The 19,718-nt window shown below is 36.8% G+C and overlaps 2 protein-coding genes across 9 annotated transcripts in view; both read left to right on the top strand.

Moving 5' to 3' along the window:
- Window positions 1-19,718, top strand: part of LOC126412234 (kinesin-like protein Klp61F) — a 298,109-nt gene that overhangs the window by 9,212 nt on the left and 269,179 nt on the right. For 4 of the 7 annotated variants that reach the window (XM_050081728.1, XM_050081745.1, XM_050081762.1 and 1 more), the window contains exon 2: window positions 15,049-15,202. In XM_050081728.1, the coding sequence (XP_049937685.1) occupies window positions 15,092-15,202 (111 nt within the window). In that variant the 5' untranslated portion in view covers window positions 15,049-15,091. Of the gene's footprint in view, window positions 1-10,841; window positions 10,904-11,002; window positions 11,170-14,811; window positions 14,832-15,048; window positions 15,203-19,718 lie in introns of those variants that run through there. The other 3 variants (XM_050081736.1, XM_050081775.1, XM_050081768.1) reach the window with 3 other exon arrangements.
- Window positions 2,644-11,074, top strand: LOC126412276 (uncharacterized). Of its 2 annotated transcripts, none has more exons than XM_050081795.1 (3): window positions 2,644-2,864; window positions 3,257-3,501; window positions 11,038-11,074. In XM_050081795.1, exons 1-2 carry the CDS (start codon window positions 2,673-2,675, stop codon window positions 3,392-3,394), a joined length of 330 nt encoding a protein of 109 aa, XP_049937752.1. In that variant the 5' UTR covers window positions 2,644-2,672; the 3' UTR covers window positions 3,395-3,501; window positions 11,038-11,074. The 2 variants fall into 2 exon arrangements, with proteins under 2 accessions (XP_049937752.1, XP_049937744.1); XM_050081787.1 differs by lacking the exon at window positions 11,038-11,074 and adding an exon at window positions 10,779-10,828.

Below are 19,718 nucleotides of genomic sequence, written 5' to 3'. Positions count from 1 at the left end.
TTTGCATGCTTTTTCATACGTGGCTGTTCTGGTACAGCTGGAGGAGGGTGTGCAGCATCCTTTTCCCTCCTTACATTACTAAAACTAAGTCCAGGAGTGACTCGTCTGGCTGGAGTGTTATGGGCGCTCTGCTTAGCATCGGCCTTTTGGAAAGTGTCATATCCGCATGCTAGCACTGGGGCATTTCCTCTGGCTTTACTTTGCACTCATAGCTCTCATGCGGCCCATTGCATTTCATGCATTTGGGTGGCATAGTGCAGATAATTTAGGCCGTGGCACCAAAAACGTTGTTCCTTTTGGCCCTTGTCACAAAACTTTTCTACCTGTATTTCAGTGATGTTTTTCAGCTGGTATACTTTCCTGTTTTCTATATTGTCAATCAAGATAACCACAAACAGTGGATTCTGTTTATTTGTGTGTGGTTTCTGACACAGAAACTTAATTCTTCCAGCTCCTCTTTGAGTTGGGCTGGATCCATTTGTAAAGGTAGTTAGCAGAACTCTACCTTGAGCAGTTTGAGTGGCTCAGACGAGTGGGTTTAGTATGGCAGACCTTGGTCCTTAGCCACACACATAACTGCATCGTAGTCCTCTTGTGATTTCACAGTGATCTTATTAGTATCGCGGCCTGCTGTCCTAATCGCCACAGAAGACTTAGGCTGGACTGCACTATGTAAGAGCTGTTGAAAGTTCTTAAAAGCACTTGACCATTGTATAACAATGGGAGGAGACCATCTTTGGTCTACTTGGCTGTCCATTGTTATCATCAGTTGGTGCATCAGTGAATGAATGTGACATACCGGTTTGCAGTTAGCAGCAGCTGTGCCGGTTTGGGTGCAGCTGCCCTGGCAGTGTGCTTCCTGTTCGGCAGTTGGTAGCTGTCCTCAGTGGGGAGGTTGTCCTTGGCTGCCTTCATGCCTACAGCAAAGGACTTTTTCTTTGTGTGTACCTTAGGGGGCACCATGCTTTTTGAAGTGGCAGGCTTCTTAATGGAGATTTCCTCAGAAGATGCCACAGGGGCTTCTTAGAGGGTGCGTCCGCGTCAGGTTGTGCCCTCGCAGTTGCGTCCACCTCCATCTTGTCTGGTTCCTGGCCGGGATTAATCCTTTCACGAATGCCAGACTTCCATAGGCCACGGCCGTGGTTGCAGAAGCCTCTGAAGTGCCATTGCAGCTAGTAACTGTGCCATTTGCAAAACAGGTGTCTCGTCCGTAACACAGCTTTTGCTGTCACTGACGGTGCAAGGGGCAGGTACCACTGGAAAACAGCCAGTGCACGTCAGAGGCCTCCCCCTACATCTAACACACATGCTATGGTGTTTGAGAACAAGCCCCGCCCACCACTTGTGCTGATTTACGGACTGTTACCTGTGTGTACAACCGAAGCCGTGTCTGCTAGCATAGTGCTCCTCACATTGGCATCCATTACTCCCACTACAGACAAACAGTTTCTTACTTAGTGCAAATTTAATATGTTATGGTACTTGACTTCTCATGTACAGAGTGTGTAGCCAAAGATGAAAGCAATGCTAAGTGACAGAATACATCACAAAATCTTTTGGCAACGGAATCTTGAATCTTTGAATTTGTAGATGACTACTTAAGCAGTGACCATTTGTTCTCAATCTAGCTCCTAGGCTCATTATTGCAGCTGCTGTATAATGTTCTCTTCTTATAGACTTATTTTGAGCACTGAATTAAGTGTTTGTTCACACAATGTAAACTTGACATTGCTTAATGCATAATTCGTGTCACTTCAGGCAGGGGGCTACCTTCATAGGCTCAGATGTTATTGAATTTAGCATATGTTAAAATTCAGGAGTAAGTAAGAAACATGTATTTTTTTTTTGTTTTCTGCAAAAAATTCCTGCCCCAAGATACAGGCCTCCACAGATGACACTGCAAACACCATTTTGAAGATGCGAATTTCGGAAAATTTTTAAAATGCTGTATTTCTGTAACAGTTCGAGATATTTTGTTAGAGCTTTTTATTTGAAAGGTAGTTGCTTTATGATTACAATGGTATCCTCCATTTGGACATATCTGTCAGAATTCCTTTACTGCCACTTTTTGAATTTTTTTTGTAATTTGCAGATTTTTTTTTTTCCAGAAATCCCGATCCAGAAAAATTAGTTTTTTTCTGTTGATATTATCTTGTAGCACTATATTCTCTCTAAGGGAGAGCTTCCTCTTTTTAGTTGGACAGGTTTTATTTTTAAAAAATAATTTTTTTTAACTTTCAAGGGTAATGTATGTCTTCACTGAAGTTGTTTCTTACTAATTTCTCTCTTACAATGTTTATTTCTATTGCCTTAGTTGCAGTTATTTCTTATCACTTTCTTTGTTGCAGTTGTTTCTTTTTACTTTCATTGTTGCAGATATTTTTTACACTTTGTTTTAGTTTCTTGTCAGTTTCTTTGTAATGGTTGTTCATTGCAGGTTCCTGTATTGTACTTGTTTGGTGCTAATTTGTTTACTGAAGAGGTTTCTAAGAAATCTGAGACCGTCCAGTGAGTTGTGTGTATTCATGAGGAATTTGCTAGTTGGCACAGTTGCAGTGTGTTTTGTGAAAAGCACTGTTTGAAATGTCTTCTGACTGCAGCCACAGGAGAGTGAAGTGTGCTGACTATTTACATATCAAAAAAAAAAAAAAAACCACACACACACTTTGTTCATGTTGGGAATAAGTCTTCTCATTAGAAGACTCTTTCAAAGTGAAGATGTTTCCAGTGACGACTTTTTGTGTTCTAAATGTTTTGACAGAATAACAACAATGATAGTATCTGAACAAGGTGAAGCCTCCCATGGTGCAGATTTTGCATCAGTAGTGGAAGAATTACATACCCTGAATCAGTCAACTACAGAGGTAGGTGGGTCATTCCACACTAAATCATCCAGCCAAAAAGAAATATAAAACCCAAGGTTTTTGGATTTGCAAAATTTACATGTGAAATGTATGCATAAAGATAAGAAAACATCCCAGTCTATGGGGTTCTGAGTTGTAAAAATTTTATCTTATATTGAAGGCGAAACAAGTTTTATCTATTCAAAACATATAGAATGGCTTTTTTAAGATTCAAAATGGTTATAGTAGACGTTATGTAGAGGTTATATAGAAGTAAAAGGTTTTAAAACTATAATTTGGAAGATCAGCTACTTAAAACAGTAACTTATTAGTACATTTTTGTTACGTATTTTTAAATTGTGCAAAGTTTTTACTGCAGTTGTAATTTTATTTATCTTTTTCGGTTTATTTAGCTGAAGTTAAAGCCAAGAAACATGCTACATTTTTGGAGTCATGAGGAGTGTGTTGAAGTTCAGACAAGGCAGTACTACTATGCAAGTATGCACATGAAAAATTCACCAGGCTGTCTGCTGTCTTCCGTCAGGACATGAAATTCAAGTCAGGAAATGAAACCCTCCCTCCCCCCACAGCTTGCCCGTACTGCAAGTCTGTCACTGTGCATTTGTCTCTGTTCAAGTTAACTGCCTAGTGTTTTGTGGTTAGTGACATTTTAAATCATTGTTATATAAAAACAATTATAATTTTATTTTTAAAACTATGTTTCGTGTGTGTGTTTCTTACCATGGAGATACGAGCAAGTTCAAGTAACGATGGAATTAATTTTAAGTGTTCAGTAGGTTCATTACTAAATTTTTATGTGAACATACTTCACTGACAAAAAACCAAGACATTTATTTATTTACGAAAAGTTGTTCTTGATAAATTCTTATTTTAAAGATAAGTAACTATTTTGTGGCTTATAAAGGAGAACACTTTCATCTGTCATTCACTTATGTACAGCACCACACCATGCTTGGATATGAAAACAACTGACTGACACACAGTAACTATTTCAGTATTATTGCACGGAACATGGAATATATATAAAAACACCTTGCATAACATATTACAAGACAAAGAAAATAATTAACACTTAACACTCTTTAATAATTTTTCTTCTTAATTCTTGAAACACATTTACAGTCTGTGGTTTTGTGAGTATGTCACCAAGTGGACTTGAACTGTCCACATGTTTCAGTTTGACAGTTGTTCCTGTGTGGTGTTGAACAAACTTTCGTGAAATTTCAATGTGTTTCTTGCCTCTTGTTATTTTTCCTTCATAAGTATTCTTCAACATATGTATTGCAGCTTATTGTTTATTCAAGCCTGAAATTGTAAGTTATTGTCCAAGGTTTCATATCAAACGTATATCATTGATTGAAGAGACAGCAGCTTGGTATTCTGCTTCAGCAGTTGAAGTTGCCACAAGACGTTGCTTTCGAGCATACCATACAATGGGCCCTTCTCGTATGATAAGACTCCACTGGTGGAGCATCTGGTTGCAATATCACCACCATTATCAGAATCAGTACAAGCAAGCAATGTTGAGCCTCCATCAAATAATATGCCACACTTCATAGTTCCTTTTAGGTACTGAAAAATTCATTTCACCATTTTCCAGTGACTAACCATTGGTTTATTACTGAATCTGTTTAAGTAATTAACAGCAAAACTAATATCCGGACATGATATTGTTGCAAGCTACAGTAGACAACCTATAGCTTCTCTATAAGGTTCTCTATAAGAATTAAATAATTAACAGCAAAACTAATATCAGGACGTGATATTGTTGCGAGATACAGTAGACAGCCTATAGCTTCTCTATAAGGTTCTCTATAAGAACCTTATAGAGAAGCTATAGGCTCTCTACTGTATCTTGCAACAATATCATGTCTGGATATTAGTTTTGCTGTTAATTACTTAAGCAGATTCAGTAATAAACCAATGGTTAGTCACTGGGAAATGGTGAAATCAATTTCCAATTGTTCATCGTTGATAAGATTTAGTTAATGTTATCATTCCACACTCCATAGGTGTGGCTACTGAATTTAAATCATCGAACTCAAATTGTCTTAAGATTTTCTTTGTATATGTAGATTGATGTACAAAGATTCCTTGTGAACTTATTTTAATTTCCATTCGAAGAGATCTCATTTGATTTTGCATTTTCCTGTCAAATGTTATTTCAGACATCTGATTAAGTTTGTTCAAAACTTCAATGATGTTGTCTGTCATCCTCCCAGTAACTAGTCCATCATCAACAGTCAGTGCTATAATCATGCTTCTGTCTTCATTGTAATAGTTGTAAGGATCATCGTCTGTATTTTCAAATCCTAATGTCTTCAGATAATTTGAGAATTTATCGTTCCAGTTCTTTGGAGCTTGTTTTAGGCCATATAAACTCTTTGTACTCTATTTGTACTATTGTTGAATCTGTCAGGTTGATTCATGTAGATTTCCTCTTGGCAGATCACTGTATAGAAATGCTGTCTTCACATCAAATGTAGTCACAATACTAAGCAATAGTCTAATTGGTTCATACCGTGCTACAGGACTAAAAGTTTCTGAATAATCCAGTCCTCCTCCTTGCTCAAAACCTCTAGCATCTAGTCTGGCTTTATAACACCCGTCTTGCTTTTTACGCAATAACCAGAGACACATTAAAGGTTTTGCATTCTTTGGAAGTTCTACGAGACTCTAAGTTTTTAATTTTATTAGCGATTTGTATTCTTCAGACATTGCTTTACACTAGTTCTTATCTTTCAAGGCATTTGAAACAGAAATGTCTTCAACTTCGCCAATCATGCCAAAGTTTGCATTATTATTGTGTTGCATGTGATCCATTTCATAGTCTGTAAATCTGACAGGTTGCCTAAGGTTTCGTCGGTCACATAATTTCGGTTGTGAGACTTCATTTTTTTTATATTATCAGATGACATACTACAATCTTCAGAGACATCAGAGAAACAATCATCTGTGTTTCTTCTGGATATTTTAATTCATACTTTTCTCCTGTGAAAGATTTAATTACAATAGCTCCTTCTCTATGTCATATTCTTTTGTCAAATATGACATTACCAGAGGTAACTATGTCCTTTTCATCAGGCAGATAGGTTCTGTAGCAGGGTGAATCCGAATCATACCCAAAAAAGGTTCCTTTCTTTGATTTCTTTTCAGTCTTTCTTCATTTGTGACCTTCAGTCAGAACATAGCAGTCACATCCAAAACTTCTCAACTTATCAAAATCTATTTTTCGTCCAAACCACAATTCAGTGGGACTTTTCCCTTTTACTGACTGAACTTCTACCAGTTTGAGTTAGCGTAAAGACGGCATAATTTATCGCTTCAGCCTAAAGGTTCTCATTCAGATTTTGTGCGTGTATTGCCGGTTGTGCTGTCTCGACAACTGTGCACATTTTTCTTTCAATTCTGCCATTTTGCTGAGATGTGTACGTGTTCATCTTCATGTGAAAAACACCAAGTTCATCTAGAAGCCTATTAGTGAGTGCATTCTTGATTTCGGTCCTGTTGTCTGTCTTTAAACATTTTCCTTTCTTCCCAAACTGATTTTCTACCATTTTCATGAAAGTTTCTAGTTTGGAAACAGCTTCATCTTTCGTCTAGAGAAAATAAATAGTTCGCAAATGAGAAAAATCATCTTTAAACAACAAGAAATATCTTTCTCCTCCTAATGATATGAGATTCATTTCACACAAGACAACATGAATTATATCTAAAGTATTTTCAGCAACTTTTCTTGATTTGAGATGTTGCTTGCCATAGATACAACCAACACATACATATTCATTCCAGTCATCAATATAATCAATACCATTACTTTTTAGTATGTCTCTGACATAGGCGACATTTTAATTGAGATTGCTGTCATATGTTTGTTAAATTCTTTTGTACGAAACAACATTTTTTACAGCTGTCGTTAGTGTCGACCTATTGCTGCAGTTTCCAGATTGTCAGCGGTTTTGAAAACTGAGAGATCTGCATTTGCAGTCTGAACATAGCCTTTGTCTAAGGCTTGAGTAACAGAACGTAAATTGAAATTTATGTTTGGTACATATAGAACATTCTCCAGAACTGCATCATACCACTGTTCTCCATCGAAAGCCTCTAATTCAACATCTCCCACTCCAGTTCCTTCTAATTTAGTTTCATCATGAATTAACACTTTTGTACAATGATTTAATTATATGTAATTTATTAACCATTCCCTTCTAAATGTCGTGTGGCAACACAGTCTTGGTACCAAATGTTCTCTTGACCCGATTACAAATTTATTTCATTTATATTGGCAATAGATAATCCAACAGTGACCAGTGCTTTATGTTTGTAACCTTTTGATTCTTTATTGTCAAGTTTATCACTTGTCTTGTATCTGTCTAACTTTGGACTTCGACATTCCCTGGCAAAATGACCCCTTTGTTTGCAGTTGTTACGTGAATAATTCTCTCTACACTATACTAAATATTTGGCACTTGGTTTATTTCTGCAGTGTTTCTTTACATGCTCGTTTTTGCTGCATTTGAAACATTGAACTGTAGATGTTTCCTGCTGACCTCCTTTGACAAATTGTTTACTTTGTTTTGAGATAAAAGCATTAGTGTAGGACGTGCTTAACAGCTCTGTTTCATTTAACCTATCTTCCTCCAGACGCAAACGTTCAAACAATGTGTCAAGATTTTTGTCAGCTGCCGCTACATTGTCCCATGCAGTACGGAAGTGGTGAAGTTTTTGTATCGTATTTGTAACTAAAGATTCTCTGCAAACCTTCAATTGTCAAATCCGATTTCTTGCCATATAACATTTCTCATTTTTTAAGCTTTTGACTAACAGATTTGCAATTTGCTATATTCCTGGCTATGTTGCTATTGACATTTAAACCTATAAAAATTTGTGCCTCAAGATCTTTCTCAATCCAAACTTTTACATGTCGATCAGTTTGTCCTCCTGTTGGTTTAATTTCCTGTCCAGTTGCTACTGAGTACAATTCTTTGACTTTAATGTTAAATCCTGTTTAAATCGCCAAGAAATGTAGTTAACATTTCCGTGATGATCCTCTGACAAAACTTCCAATTGTGACTTGATAGAATCCATTAACAACGGCTAAAAACTCTGCTGTCTGTGAAGTTAATACACGTAACTGACTTTTCTGATTGTACTTTGACGATTAACAAAGTTTTCGCGAATTTAATTTTTGTGATCACTTAACTAATGAGGAGGTATTGAATAGAACTGGGGAGAAGAGGAGTTCGTGGCACAACTTGACTAGAAGAAGGGATCGGTTGGTAGGACATTTTCTGAGGCATCAAGGGATCACCAATTTAGTATTGGAGGGCAGCGTGGAGGGTAAAAATCGTAGAGGGAGACCAAGAGATGAGTAAACTAAGCAGATTCAGAGGGATGTAGGTTGCAGTAGGTACTGGGAGATGAAGCAGCTTGCACAGGATAGAGTAGCATGGAGAGCTGCATCAAACCGGTCTCAGGACTGAAGACCACAACAACAACAACAACAACAACAATTTTCGTGACACTAATTTGCCGATTGATGCTATTTCTGACTGTTTACTGATATGCAATGAGTCATTGACGTGTTTGTGTGCTCCTTTAAAAATAACAGATGAATAGTTACATATCCAGTTTTGTACTTGGGTTTATCTGAGCAAGCTTTTAGATTTGTCCTGGGCCCATAACCTCTTGATAAATTCTTGTTTTAAAGATAAGTAACTATTTTGTGGTATATAAAGGAGAACACTTCAATATATCATTCACTTATGTACAGCACTACAGCATGCTTGGATAAGAAAACAACTGATGGACACAGAATAACTATTTCAGCATTATTGCATGCAACATGGAATATATATAAAAACACCTTGCATAACATATTACAAGACACAGAAAATAATTAACACTTAACAGTTGTCTAAAGAAGAAGTAGAAATTTTAGTCCGGCATACTAATGAGCAGTACAGTGAAACAGATGATAGTTGCTCCCATCATTTGTGTTATTTTTGAAAGTATTTTGAAAAGAACCAAAACTCCTGTTGTGATCCATTTAAGAAACATTCTGTACCTTTAACAAAGAAGAAAGAGTTTAGGGTAATTACTGTGTAAAAAGCAAAATATGTTAAGGAAAGTAAGAACATTATTTTAGTGCCAGGAAAGCTGTTGTGCAGTAAATGTAGAAACTGTTGAATGAGGCAATACCTACTTTAGATCATGAAGATATTGCTCTGTTTGAAAGTGACGAAGCAAATGAGAGTGAATTAACCAATGCAAAAAGAGTAGTAGAAAGAGAAAAGTTGAATGATACTCTTTTAGGGTTGGATGCGACACCACTTGAACTTCAGTCGTTATCTACCCAAGCGAAGAAAAAATTTGCTAAAAAGTAGTTTAAAAAGGCAAAAGACAAGGTTAAAAAAAGGTGTCATTAGTTTTGAAAGTACAAGAATCCAACGACTCAAGTGAGTCTGACAGTACAACTCAAAGTAATGAATTGAAGACAAAATCTGAGGGTCTCGATCATTTAGTGGGTGCTATAAAGGAAAAACTCAATACAAACTTAACCAAACGGGGAAAAAAATACAAATATTAACAATCACACCAAAGTCTTGGTCTTGCAGAAAAGCAGCGGAGAAATATAATGTAGCAGAATATTTAGTGTGAAAAGCCAGAATGCTTGCAAATGAGAAAGGTATTTTGGATTTGACAGAACCCTTCCCCAAGAAACAATAGACACTGTCCAACTGTTTTATGAAGATGATGAATTTTTTTACATGTTGTCAGGTGCTAAAGACAAAGTTAGTATAAAAAAAATTTTTTACAAGCAGAAAAGAATTCTCTTATGCAACTTAGAGGAACTATTTATTGCGTTTAAAGAAAACACCCAAATATTAAAATTGAATTTTCCAGATTTTGCTCCTTGAGACCGAAATGCTATGTGCTTGCTGGTTTACTTGGAATTACAGTATGTGTGGTTGCTTGTACCACCAAAATGTTGAGCTTTTAGCAAATGCTCTGAACCAGGCTGATAAAGAATCACTACACACTGTGATGGACAAATTGGTTTGTGATAGACAAAACAGAAACCGTATGTCAAGACATTGTGATGTGTGCCTGAAAACAAGTGAATCACTGCAGCTACATATAAGAGAAATACTAGAAGATTACGATGAAGATGAAGACATTAAATTTTTGCAGTGGGTTTCAGGTGATGGCAGATTGACTTTACGAACAGTGCTACTACCTTGCAATGAGTTTACTGAGTTTACTGATTTTACTATAAAAAAAAAATTGAGTCTCTCATACCTCATTCTTACATCATAAAAACTCTAAAACTCTTACTACATGAAACAGAAAAAAGAAAATTAGGCATTTAATGAGGTTTTAGTTCTTATGGATTTTGCAGAAAACTATAACTTCATTCTGCCAAATGAACTGCAATCCTACTACTGAGGCCACTTGAGCTGCTCAGTTCATCCAGTAGTGATTTTTTCTAAAAAATGAAGATTCCACCACAAAAGGAACATCGTTGTGTTTCATTTCAGATGATCTAAAACATGGTGTACCATTTGTTTATACAGTACAAGAAAAAACCATAGATGTCATAAAGCAAAACTTTCCTGACGTTGACCAGATTGAGTATTTTACAGATGGTTGCAGTGCTCAGTATAAAAAACTTTAAAAGCATGGTAAATTTATGTTTTCATTATAAAGATTTTGAATTAAATGCAAGCTGGTCATTTCATGCTACAAGTCATGGTAAAACAACATGCAATGGGATCGGGGGCACAGTCAAGAGAACTGTTACCAAAAAAACTTGCAGAGCAGTAGGCAAAGTTAGCAGATAATAAACACTGAACAAATGTACAATTTTTGCAAAAGTTAATTCTCAAAAATAGATTTTTTTTCCTTTTAAAGGAGGAAGAAATTGAAATTAAAAGGGCAAAGCTTGAATCAGATTTCAAGTGGGTCAAACAATACTGGGTACAAGAAGTTTCCATTATTTTAAGCCAGCTTCTTGCGAGGAAATTACAGCCAAACGAGTGAGTTCAGACTTGGAAATTTTGTTGAAACAAAATATTTTTATGACTATTCAAACTATTAAACCTAACCTACATTTTTTTGTTGGATGCATTTATTAGCAAAACTGGTGGATAGGAATGGTTCTGGGTTTCAGTGAAGAAGAAGGGGACAATGACAATCTTTTTATGCACCCTCATGGACCAGCAGAAATTTTCTTCTGGCCTTAAAAAGAAGACAGATGTTCTGTTCCACCACCCATCTTCTATGTGTAATAGCTCCTCCAGAGGTGAGCATGATGCTAATTCCCGAAAGGAAATCAACAAAACATGGAACAGTTTCAATGCTTTATTGTAAAAAAAACCCTTAGTGGATATTTAAATCTAATTATTGTACATACTGCTTCATATAAACTTAGTATAATACTTCAACTGAATAATTACTAAACTTTAAAGTCATCAAAAACTCTTTATACAAAGGATTTGTTTGAAAACAAATAATTGCCATCTCATGTATTCAAATGTAAGTAAACCTATTTTGTAAAATTCTCAATGTATGTATCTTTTATTTTGAAATAATTGATACATAAAACTAGTAGTTTGACTGTTGTATTGACTTCAGATATTTAGTTATTGTATCAAACATGTATTTTACAAAGTAAATTACAAAATTTGACTTCAATTTGTTATAAAATTGTTACAGCTCAGAACCCCACCAATTTTTTGCACAATTTGAAAGGTAATTTTATGTTGTGTTCAAAAATATATGACTGTATTGGGTTATTTGGAGAGAGATTTCAGCTATTAATAATTTTTGATGCCTACGCCACAATTTTGAAATTAACAATATTTTCAATTTCAGTACAGTTTTTCAACACAAAAGAACATTATAAATCAGAATTATGTAGATCTAGCAATTCAAGTGTTTAATTTAGAACAAAACAGTGAAAATTTCGTGGCTCTAGCTTCAAAACTAATGATTTTGCTTCAAATTGTATAAAAGCATGCACGCTTTAGTTATGTCTTAATCGCCCTCAGAAAACTTTAAACAGTGGTAACTCAGAAACTACTTGTTAGAACTGGATGAAACTTGATATATTTTCTTTTCATTATGCATACAATTCAAATATAAATTTTCATAAACATCTGTGACAGGTGGGTATAGGGCCCTGGATGACTTGCATGGAATGACCCAGGTGTTAGTCCTGTTAAGAAACTGTGGTCAGTGTAGTTGAGTCATAAGCTCTATGCATCAAGAAAGTGCAGAAAAATTACTAAAGCTATGGATGAATACATTACAGAAAAACTGACCACACTCTTCAAATTGGAAATTCCATCTTCAGAAGAAAATGAACCAAAGCACTCTTGCACCTCTTGCGAGGAATTTTTCACAAATATCAATTCACCTGTTGAATACTGCACATCCTACAGTGAAAAGGTGCAAGTTTTAACTATTATTCCAGAGACATTTTCAAAGAAAACAATATTGAACCATGTTCCATCAGTGTCAAAGTGCATGGTAGACAAATCAAGAAATGTGAGGTCTGTAAAAGGAGTCCTTGGAAGACCAGACCCCTTTTACGGCCATTCTGTAGAAACAGCTCAAGTTCAAATAGTACAGCCCTTTTATCTGGAAGATAAATGGAACTGTTCTCTCCAGAGTGCCAACAAGAAGACGCTATAACTGTAACAGTTGAAGGTAAAAAAAGTTTTGAAAGTGAAGAGCTACATGACTCGCAGTATTGAAGAAACTTTGCAATTTATAAGAGCAAATATACAACTTCACATATTGGAAGATCAAAATTTATGCACTACGACCTAAGTGGATAGTTCCACACCCACCTGGAGATGTCTGTTTATGTGTGTGCTACGTGAATTTTGAACTTTGTATGGTAACTTTGAAGAACGTACTGGAGCACGTGACATATGACACCTTGGTTGGGCGTGTGAAGTCATTAGTGGTCTGTGACATAAAGCGAGAAACTTGTTTGTTTCAAGAATTTGGTGACTGTCCTGGAAAGGAAGGAATGTCTTTACAGATACTTGGCCTGGAAGAAATTACATATACGACATGGGAGGAAAATAAAGTAATTAAGAAAACTGTTGCCTTTGATAGTTTCATTGACGAACTTGGTAAATAGTCAGTGCAAGCAGTAACACACCAGCATCTGAAGAAATTGCAACAACACCACATTGCAGAAGTGAACAGGTGTGTACAGGCTGCAGGACTACGCATAGTGCTTCACTGTGATTTTGCTGAGAACTGGTCTGTAATTCTCCCACAAGAAGTACAAGGGTATCAGTGGAGTAATGATCAGGTTTCAATTTTTACAGGAGTCACGTATTTTCAAAACAAGACTACAAGTGTTGCAGTTATAAGTGATGACATAGGATGTGACTCAGCACATGCTTTGCTAGCAGTGTACAAAAGTCTTAAACTGCAAACAGGGGCAGAGAAGATCATCATTATTTCTGATGGTGCTCCTAGTCATTTTAAAAATCGTTACCAGCTGTTTGAATTGAGTAAGTCGCTTGTGCCAGCTGACTGGGTATACAGTGCTACTGGCCACGGGAAGGAGCCTTGTGATGGTATAGGAGGCCTGTTGAAGCACCATGCTACGAAACAATTTTTCCTGGCCAAATATAGCTGCGATTCAGAATGCAGAGGATTTTACGAGAGTCATGAAATCTTACACATCCACAGCCCTTATTATTTTGTCCAAAGAGGAAATTGAAGATTCTGTGAGTAGAAAAAATAAGAATGGTCCAAACAAACTACTGAACTTTTGGACTCAAAGTGATGGGCAAACTCATATTGCACACACCTTAAAGAGCAAGAAAGAAGAAATTTTGTTCGTTCGGCCAACACCTTAGAAACAGAAGGATAATATTCAGATTCACAACCGGAGAAAGGGGATGCTTGTGGCGTGTGTGTATTACTGTGACTGATGGATGGCAGGGATTATAGACACCAGTTAAACGAAATTGTAGTGAACTTTATGCTACCACATGAACCAGTTGCTGAATATAGGTTTCCAGCTGAAGGACAGCAACAGTGCCATCAGTGCTCACTTCCTGCTCACAATGTTTTGAAGATTATAAGTGCTCCAGTTCCTATTGGTTCAACAGGAAGATATCACTCTATATCAAAGGAAGATACTGAAGCAGTGGAACAAATTTTTAGTTGAAACTTCCTGGCAGATTAAAACTGTGTGCCCGACCGAGACTCGAACTCGAGACCTTTGCCTGTGCTCTACCATCTGAGCTACTGAAGCACGACTCACGCCCGGTCTCACAGCTTTACTTCTGCCAGTATCTCGTCTCCTAACTTCCAAGCTTTACAGAAGCTCTCCTGCGAACCTTGCAGAACTAGCACTCCTGAAAGAAAGGATACTGCGGAGACATAGCTTAGCCACAGCCTGGGGGATGTTTCCACTCTGGAAATTTTTAGTTCGTTGACTGGCTAATTTCAGTACAAAACAGAGTGCACAGAAGTTGTATAAATTGAAACCTTTAAGTATTTGGACCTTTCACACACATTTTGGAACCATTTAAAATGCTTGAAAAATGAGTCTCTTACTCATCTTTGAAAACTAAAATTATGTTCAATAAGGCTAGGTTTTGAATTTTATGAGCTTGTTATGTGATAATGACCTGTTCAACCTAAAAGTGGCAGATAAGTCTGAATGGAGGATTTCTTAGTAATCATAAAGCAATTATCTTTCAAATAATAATAATAATAATAAAACAGAATATCTAGAACTGTTCCAGAGAAACAGCATTTTAAAATTATTTCCAAAATTTGCATCTTCAAAATGGTATATGCTATGTAATCTTTGGAGGGCTGTAACTGGGTGTGGAAATTTTTTTGGTGAAAACAAAAAATATGTGTTCCTTACTTAGCCCTTCAGTGTAACACAGGCTAAATTCAATAACATCTGAAACTATGAAGGTAAGATTTTCGTAGCCTGCCTGAATTGATATGGACTATGCCTTAAAACTTTTCGGCTAACATGCTGTGGCCTGAATTGATATGGACTATGCCTTAAAACTTTTCGGCTAACATGCTGTGGTCAATGTACAAAACTTTCTTCTAACATTTGCTCTCTGACTGTAAATTATTTATGTTTGCAGTATTTTATACATTACAAAAGCAATTTTTTTTTCAGTTATTTACATGTTATGAACTGAAAGTTCGCACGCTTTCTTAAAATGAAGCAGTCAGTCAAACCAGTTACGGTGGCACTCAGAGTTAGGCCTTTAACAGAAAGTGAGAGAACTCGTTCCATTGCGAGCATTATTAAGCAACCTAGCAATCCAAAGGTAAGTTACTCTTCTTTGTGGGGTTCATTCTAGATTTGTTAGTGATGGTCATAGTGTAAATAAAATAAATTGGTCTTTCAGTATAAGATAACACCTCTGGCCTTCCAACTTGTCATAATAGAAATAACCTAGCCAATTATCAAAGTTCTTGGTGCTTGTAAATTCTGTAAATGGCTCATTGTTTATCACATAGTTAATAAGTGTGCCCAGTTCCTAATTTTTTGGGTGTGCATATTGGTATGTACTGAAACTGGTAAAAATACATTTTGGAGCATCTTAAACTTCCACACTTTCTCACTGAATGCCTCAAAAAATCAAGAAGTTACACATTTTAGCGATTTTTATGTACTAGTGACTTATTATTCTTGTCAGCTAATCTTTTACAGGAAATAAGTTTTTTTTCTGTCTCAAAATATGGGCTTGTACATAATTCTTCTATAGACATTTGAGAGACTTTTGCAATTTAACTATCCTATTATAACTCCCTGGACTGGTATTATGCCATTTTACATCCCTTCCTATATCAGGCTAATCTTTCCATACGTGGATACCTGTCTCGTATGGCTAGATATATGTACTCTTGTCATTGTCCTCGGTTGCTTTCTTTTCAGGCATTGTTGTTTCATGTGCCAAGTTGGTATGCCCCCATTGACTGTCCACCCTTTTGATAAGGGTTTTCGGAAGGTTTTTTTTATAACCTGTTGTGTGCTTTATGTTTGCATTTTGTACTTTTTTGGCTACAATTTATATGGACTGTCCATGCTCTGAGTTGTGCACTGTGCAAATCAGATGTTGAGAATGCATGGCATGTTTGGATGGAAGCAGTCAGTGGTTGGGTACTACGAAGTAGCCAATGTCAAGCTATTAACAGAATGATTTAATTGTATAGATAAATAAAAAAATCTACTCACCAAGCAGTGGCAGAACACACACATACAAGGTTGTTATAATTGGCAAGCTTTCAGAGCCAGCAGCTCCTCCTTCAGGCAGGAGGGTTGAAGGGGAAGGACGAGGGGGTTAAGGAAAAGGACTGGAGAGGTGTAAGAAATGGGGAGAATTGTTAGGGGAGACTTACCGCGTGGGATGAGAAGGAAAGACCGATTGTTTGGGACTGCACCGGACAAGACTTGAAAACCTGAGAGCTTAAAGGTGGAAGACAGGCTAATATGCAAGACAGAGATTACAGCTAAAACATCGTGCACGAGTTCATAAGAGTGAAAAGCGAAGCGCATTGTATGTAACAGAGGTGGGACAGGGGACAGCAAAAAATAGGCAAGTCAGAAAATGAAAGATGTAGGAAACTGAAATGGAGTGAAGAAAGAAGTAGTTACTGTGAACAAATGCTGAGATGGACGGGATTAACGTAAATTAAGGACAGGTGGTGGTGAGAACCAAGGACATGTTGTAGTGCTAGTTCCCACCTGCGGAGTTCTAAGGAACTTTGTTGTGACTCGCCGATCTATCAAAGTGCCGCCGCGCAGTTACGTGCGTCCTCTACATGCGGCGCTGTCTGCCAGCCATGCAGCAGCCACGCCACCTAAGTGGCCAGCCAGCCAACGGCCGCTACACTTGGACTCAGTGCTGATTTGACTGTTACTGTGTACACATGTCTTACTTTGTCTACTTGCTCTGTGACTTACATGTATTGTGTTGTCTTTGAAATATATGTGTTCAACTTGGCATTATAACAAACTTGTGACTGGGGGAAGAATCCAGATGGCGTGTGTGGTGAAACAGGCACCGAGGTCACAACTGTCATGTTGTAGAGCATGCTCTGCAACGGGATATTGTGTGATGCCCATATACACCCTCAACCTATGCCCATTCATCCTATTTGGTAATTTGGTGGTAATCAACCAAGTGGGATGAATGGGCATAGGTAGAGGATGTATATTGGCAACACACAATGTCCCATTGCAGAGCATGCTCTACAACATTACAGTTGTGACCTCAGTGCCTGTTTCACCACACACGCCATCTGGATTCTTCCTCCAGACATCAGTATCTCAGAACTCTGCAGGTGGGAACTAGCACTACAACATGTTCTTGATTCTCGCCACCCACCTGGCCTTAATTTACATTAATTTTTTCCGTCTCATTTCTTCACAGTAACTATTCTTTTCTTCACTCTGTTTTAGTTTTCTACATCTTTCATTGCCTTACCCGTCTATTTTTCACTGCCCCCCCTCTCACCTCTGTTACATACAATGCACTTAGCTTTTCACTCTTATTAACTCATGCATGATGTTTTAGCTGTAACCTCTGTCTTGCATATTAGCCTGTCTTTCACCTTTAAGCTTTCAGGTTTCCAAATCTTGTCCACTGCAGTCCCCAACAATTAATCTTTCCGTCTCATCATGTACGGTAAGTCTCCCCTGACCTGCGGTTCTGGGTGACTTTCCTGAAATCTACCCCTTTTCCTAGACCTCTCCAGTCCGTTTCCTTCACCCCTCTTCCTTCCCCTTCAACCCTTTTGCCTGAAGAAGGAGCCACTGACTTTGAAAGCTTACCTAATTATAATCTTCTTTTATGTGTGTGTTCTGCCACTGCTTGGTGAGTAGATTTTTTATTTATCCATCCAATTAAATTACTTATTCAAAAACTGATTGTTTTTGTTGTTATATTAACAGAGATGTCCATATGTAGTAAAATATGATTTGGTCTTTGTGTACGAACAGCCCTTCCTTCACTATATGTGTTCCTCATATTAACGTTTGTATTATGAAGGTATGTATAGTGTTTTTTCTTACTTATTATGTTGAAAAAGTTATCAAGATCGTAGGAAATAGGTCATTCAGTGTCAAGTCTGTCGAGCAACCTTGCCCACCATCTCAGATTTGTTCTTCCTATAGAGACAAATACATATACAATATTTTAGCATTTTATCTCTGTTTTCATTTTATGGCATTTCAAAATTGGAGAATTTTGGCATTTTTTAAATATTGCATGGCACGAAACAACACTCGCTAACATTTTCAAAATAAATTACAATTTTTTTCGTTTATAATCAGATAATGTGAAATATACTCTTAGAGTATAACGACGATGACTGTAAACAGAAATACCTAATACCTTTTAAGTAAACCAAGCAAGGCACGAAAAAAAAAAAAAAAAGAAGAATATTATTATTTTTGTTTCTTATTTTGTTAATGAGAGAGAGAGAGAGAGAGAGAGAGAGAGAGAGAGAGAGAGAGAGAGAGAGAGAGAGAGAGTGTGTCCATTGGGACCATGAGATGCACTCAATGTCTGTGATATGACTTTCAAAATGATGGAGCACAGCTATCAGTCATCCTTTCCTTTCAGGCTTTATTAAAGCAAATCTAGATTTTGGATAGTGCATAGCCATTATCAGTGCACCATTTCATAGTTTCAATACACGTCCTAGTACGTCAGTCCCCTGTTGTTCAGGATTCTGTCTCAGTTCATTCTTCTTCTTCTTCTTCTTCTTCTTCTTGTTTCGAACGGGCTTACTTTCGACCGCACTTGTTCAATTGTTGGGCTTTGGTCTTTGCCCAGTACTGTCGCATCTGCTGCCGATGTAACTCCTTCCTTTCTTTTGTCCAGGGGCTACCTTTCCTTCGGGGCTTTACCTGAAATCCTCGGGCTTCCTTCAGGGTACGTCTCACAGGGTGTCTGTTCTGGAGATCAGTTATTCCCAGTTCTTTAAGGATACAGGGTACTTTTCCAGCTCAATATTATGTAAAAATCAACACCTATTTCTTTCAGGCACAGTTTATAATGTATATGTTTTACAGATTTTTTATTGATATCAAGTAATGCAGCACACTTTCTAAACAAATTAGAAGTATTTTGAATGTTTTTGAACCTGCATAGGGTTATTAAAAAAAATTACAAAGAAATTGATCCAATTTTTTCCCAAAATGCTTCTTCAAATTGAGGTACCATTTAATTCAATGTTATACATTTGGAGGAGACCAAATTTTTACCAGATATACATGACATGATGGCTGAGGTACTAGACCTATTTAATTCCACGTATTATGTATATTAAAAGGATAAAAAAATATAACATCTTACATTTTAATTTTTATAATTTTTTTCCTAATTAAAATGTTATTTTTTATATAATTTAGTTGATTTTGCAATAATGCTTAGGTCTACTACATAAGTATGAACTATTGCAAGTTACAGAAAAAAATTAGAGCAATTCTTTATAAACTTAAGGAAATATTTGTACCTGAATTCTGAAAAATACAACTTGTGGGAAGATGCGAATGAAGATATGACTCCAATTAAACTGTGCCTCAGAACATTCCTGAAGCATAGTCTTCATTATGGAGTATTTCTTTATCTTCAAGCTTCCTCTTGGCATTCCTTTTGCACTTCTTGCTTTTTTGGCAACTTGAAGAGCGAATCTTTCAGCTTCATGCACTCGTTGTCTGTTACATGCAAGCAATTGATCTTCCATATTAGATCCACATTTTATGCCTAAATTTCTCAGGACTTCCAACTTTCCTATCACTCCATCATTGAAACTGCATCTAGTACACCAACT

Source organism: Schistocerca serialis, chromosome 1 (genome assembly GCF_023864345.2).
Source record: "Schistocerca serialis cubense isolate TAMUIC-IGC-003099 chromosome 1, iqSchSeri2.2, whole genome shotgun sequence".
NCBI classification, from domain to species: domain Eukaryota; kingdom Metazoa; phylum Arthropoda; class Insecta; order Orthoptera; family Acrididae; genus Schistocerca; species Schistocerca serialis.
This window is presented reverse-complemented; position numbering and strand designations above follow the sequence as displayed.